Source organism: Carlito syrichta, unplaced genomic scaffold (genome assembly GCF_000164805.1).
Source record: "Carlito syrichta isolate Samal-C Ts95f unplaced genomic scaffold, Tarsius_syrichta-2.0.1 Scaffold308201, whole genome shotgun sequence".
In the NCBI taxonomy this organism is placed as follows: Eukaryota; Metazoa; Chordata; class Mammalia; order Primates; family Tarsiidae; genus Carlito; species Carlito syrichta.
This window is the reverse complement of record NW_007252297.1, coordinates 12,899-17,194: the sequence shown is the minus strand read 5'-3', so window position 1 is coordinate 17,194 and position 4,296 is coordinate 12,899. Positions and strand designations below refer to the sequence as shown.

The 4,296-nt window shown below is 50.0% G+C and overlaps 1 protein-coding gene across 4 annotated transcripts in view; it reads right to left on the bottom strand.

The window, feature by feature from the left end:
* HAUS4 (HAUS augmin like complex subunit 4) overlaps positions 1 to 3,556 on the bottom strand; it is a 15,280-nt gene extending 11,724 nt beyond the window's left edge. For 2 of the 4 annotated variants that reach the window (XM_008065262.1, XM_021716156.1), the window contains exons 1-2: positions 3,340 to 3,556; positions 765 to 841 (exon numbers count right to left, since the gene is read on the bottom strand). In XM_008065262.1, the coding sequence (XP_008063453.1) occupies positions 765 to 783 (19 nt within the window). In that variant the 5' untranslated portion in view covers positions 784 to 841; positions 3,340 to 3,556. Of the gene's footprint in view, positions 1 to 764; positions 842 to 3,145 lie in introns of all 4 variants that reach the window. The other 2 variants (XM_021716154.1, XM_021716155.1) reach the window with 2 other exon arrangements.
* Between the last annotated feature and the right edge of the window lie 740 nt (positions 3,557 to 4,296).

Here is a 4,296-nt window from a genome sequence, read left to right as displayed (position 1 = left end):
CAGAGTAGCCGGAACTACAGGCGCGTGCTACCATACCCAGCTAATTTTTTTTTTTATTTATTGTAGAGATGAGGTCTCACCAAGTTGCCCAGGCGGGTCTCAAACTCGCGGGCTCAGGCAATCCACCCACCTCAGCCTCCCAAGATACGGGATTACAGGCTGAACCACTGAGCCCGGCTTGTTTGTTTGTTTTTTAGTTGTAGTCTCACTCTGTTGCCCAGGTAGCAGTACAGTGGCACACTCACAGCTACCCCAGTGTCTACCTGCTGGGCTCCAGTGATCCTTCTGCCTTAGTCTTCTAAGTAGCCAGAACTACAGGCGCGCACTACCACGCCCGGCTAATTTTTTATTTATTGTAGAGACAAGGTCTTGGTCAAGTTTCCCAGGGTGGTCTCAAACCCATAGCCTCAGGCAATCCACTTGCCTCAGCCTCCCAAAGTGCTGGGATTAAAGGCTGAGCCACCGAGCCCAGCCCATCATTTTCTTTATAATATGCTTGCTACTGCAGCATAGAAGCATCTTGAGTTTTCAGACTACTGTACAAGTAGATATTGAACCAACACTAACAAAAGTTGGTGTAATCTCTTTTCTGGTAAGAAAGTATTCAAGAATCTCCATGTATTCTAGCTTCCTCAGAAACTTAGGCTTCTGTGAGAGAAATCATACTGATGAACATTATAAATCCTTTTTACTATAGAAGGCAAGAACCTGGGTAAGACCTCTCTGTATAAATCATCAAACATTTTGCAAATGGCTACCCTTACCTTGCTGAAGTATTTCCATCCCGTCTCCAGGTGAGCAGAAACTCCCAGATGCCAATTGATTATTTTGGGATTCTTATCTGTGGAACCAAAAGAAAGAAAACAAAAAGATGAATAAATGGCTGGCTGCTCCAGGAAAACTATGTTGGGTTTGATTTTCTATTGTCCACAAGATGGAAAGGTAGCTCAGGGATGCCTTCTACAGAAAGACACCATATCACATATCCTGGGTCCCAAGCTCTTTTTTTTTTTTTGAGTTGGAGTCTCATGGTCACCCAGGCTGGAGTGGGGTGGCATGCTGCTCACAGCAACCGAAGCCTCGACCTCCTGGGCTTAGGTGATCCTTCCACCTTAGCCTTCCAAGTAGCTAGAACCAGAGGCATGCGCCACCACGCCTGGCTAATTTTTTTTTTTTTTTTTTTTGAGTTGGAGTTCTCACTCTGTCACCCAGACTGGAGTGCAGTGGCACACTCCCAGCCCCCGCAGCCTCCACCTGCTGGGCTCTGGCGAGCCTTTGCCTCAGCCTTCTAAGTAGCTGGAACTACAGGTGTGCACCTCCATGCCCGGCTAATTTTTGATTTATTGTAGAGATGAGGTCTTGTCAAGTTGCCCAAGTGGGTCTCGAACCTACGGGCTCAGGCAATCTACTCACCTCGGCCTCCCAAAGCGTTCGGATTACAGGCTAAGCCACCAAGCCCGACCTAATTTTTTTTTTTTTATTATAGAGACGAAGTCTTACCATGTTGCCCAGACTGATCTTAAACCCCTGAGCTCAGGCAATCCTCTTGCCTCTGCCTTCCCAAGTGCTGGGATTACAGGCTTGAGCCATCGTGCCTAGCTGGTCCCAAGCTCTTACACAAGTTTTATAGACAGAACTACAACTCCCAAAACACTTTGCATTCTAAGCGTATAAATGTTTCCACTTGTTCAAAGCTGTCCAAAAGGAGCTTCCTAAAAATAAAGACAATTTTCCAGTCCACTAGAGGTTCAACAAGAAGATTCTCCACCACCACAACCACTACGTCAAAGTTAAGCTCAGCAGCTGCTTTCCAGTTATGAGTGAACTGGAGAAAGGGGGTGGGGGTAATCAAAGTTTTTTTTTTTCCAAATAACGCAGCTATCAAATTCCATAATATGGAGATGGGGAGACACCTCTTATCAACAAGGGTGCATGAACGAAGCATATTTGTATACCTAACCCTTAACTGTACCCCACAATATAATAAAAAATATTGATTAAAAAAAAATTCCATAATACTTTTTTGTGCTTTTTTAACTTTCACCTAAGATCTGCTGGTAGTTTTTGATCATTAATTCTAGAATCATCCCTCAGGAGTGACAAATCATTCCACACTCGAACAACAACTGGTTTTCAAATAACAACATTAGTAAAGAGCACCTGGAGGAAAGAGCATGACAAGACTGACAGTGAGGCCAGTGCCAACAGAGTCATACAAAGGTGTAGTTAATCTGGCAGCAGCTGAAACCACGTGAGCTGTGGGTGTTTTGCCAGAACAAGGAGTACACTGAAAAGAAAGTATCAACACAGAGGGACAGTAAAGATGGGCACAATTTGGACTCAGGAGACAAGATTTTTCCCTTGACATTGTTTCCCATATTTTTGCTCCACCCCTCCTCTTTGTAAGGTATTAAACTCCAAAGGGCAGCTGAGCCTCCCAAGGCAGAACAGACACTGAAGGTTATTATGATTTTAACACTTCATGTTCACAGAACACTTGGTTTACTTGCTGGTTTTATGAGTAACATCAAAGTCACTACTCATTTGTTTTGTAACAGGGTCTGGGGGGACGCAGCTGAGGAGGCAGAATGCTAGGACTTAATTTGCAGCTTGGCCGTTGCTTCTGTGTGAATTGAAGGGAAATGCTTTCTTTGTGCCAAACTTTTTTTTTCCACCTGCAAAACCGAGATAACGATTCCTGCTTTGGATGAGACATTAAGAATTAATAACATAATCGACTTGTCAACAAAAGCCACGACTTAGGTTCAGTGTTTTAACAATTCTGTTTATCGTTGATCTAAGCCTGCAAATAACAAGTTTTGCGGGCAAATTTCGTACACGGAAATAAGGACCAACCCAAATTTCCAAAAGTCAGCTGTTCTTCCCTCCCTCGGGGAACTGTGAGCCACACTTGGGTTTCTTCGGGGTGCTTTTCTTTACCCTTTTTTAAAGGTTATAGGGTGTGAACGGCAATCAGGCTCGATTCTCCACCCACTGCACTCAGACGTGTTAAAACGCTGCTACAGGGACCCAACCATTTAAATGTTCTGACTCAGGCGTCTTTTAAATTCTTAGAGCTGTCTTTACACGCTGCACTGAACGTTAAATTGATTTTACAGGTATTTTCACAAGATGTGACCCTTACAGGGCCCGAGATGAATCAAGATGCAGAACGGGCTCTCCGGCGCCGACTTCCCTTCTGTCTGGGCCGCCAAGGATTCCCAAGGGCGAGGACGGCCTCCGCGGACGGAGACTGGGGGCTGGCCGCATTGACCCTGTTCCCAGCGCTCCTCCTCCCCGCAGCGCCGCCCGCCGACCCGCAGAAGCAAACCTGCGTACCCTAGGGCAGCTGAAGCTCCCGAGGCAGAGCCGACAAGGCTGAGGCGGGCCGGCCGGCAGCGTCTTCGTGCGCGCCCCCGCCCACGCCCGGGTTCCGGAACCACTCACTCGGGCCCCGCGCAGGGGCTGGGGGGGGAGTGAGGCCCGGGAGGACCGCGCTGGAAGGCCCGGGGCGGGGAAGGCGCCGAAGGAGCACGAGAGGCCGCGCGGGAGGGGGCGGGACCACGCTCGAGGCGGGAACCGCAGGCCCCGCCCGTCGCCGGGCGTGCGCCCCGGGTCCTCAACGGTCGGTCCCTCCGGGTGCTGAAACCCCGGCTCGGAAGGAGGGCGGTCCCAGGAACGCGCCCCTTCCCCTGAGGACCTCTCCCAGTGAAGGGCAAATGTTGAGAAAGTGGTAGTAATAATTGCTAACATTTACCGAGGGCCAGCGATGAGTCAGGCACTCTGCCAAGCATTTTGTCTGTCTTGACTCGTTCTTAAAGCGTTCTGGGAGAAGGTCACTACCATACCCGTTTTACAGAGGCGAAAACTTAAGGCGCAAAGAGGTAAATGCCAAGGCCGCCGTTCCCCGAGTCTAAACCTGTCCCGACGGCCCTACGCACCTTCCCAGACCCGCCGCCCACACCACGCCCTGCGAGTCTCCGGCCCGGCTTGGCTCCTGAGCCCCGCCCGCCCAGCCTAGCCCCCTGCCGGCGCCGATCTCAGCACCCCCGGGTGCGCATCCTCCTGTACCCCCACCCTTGGCTCCTCTGCCTTCCCATTTCCTCTCATCCTTCACTCACCTCTGTCTTCATCTCAAACCAACCCCCACTCCCACCCGACCTCTGAAAAGTTGTCTGGCATTTAGTAGGAAGGCGAATTGGTTTTTTTTTTTTGAGTCGGAGTCTCACTCTGTCGCCCAGACTGGACTGCAGCGGCCGCTCCCGGCCACCGCAGCCTCGACCTGCTGGGCTCCGG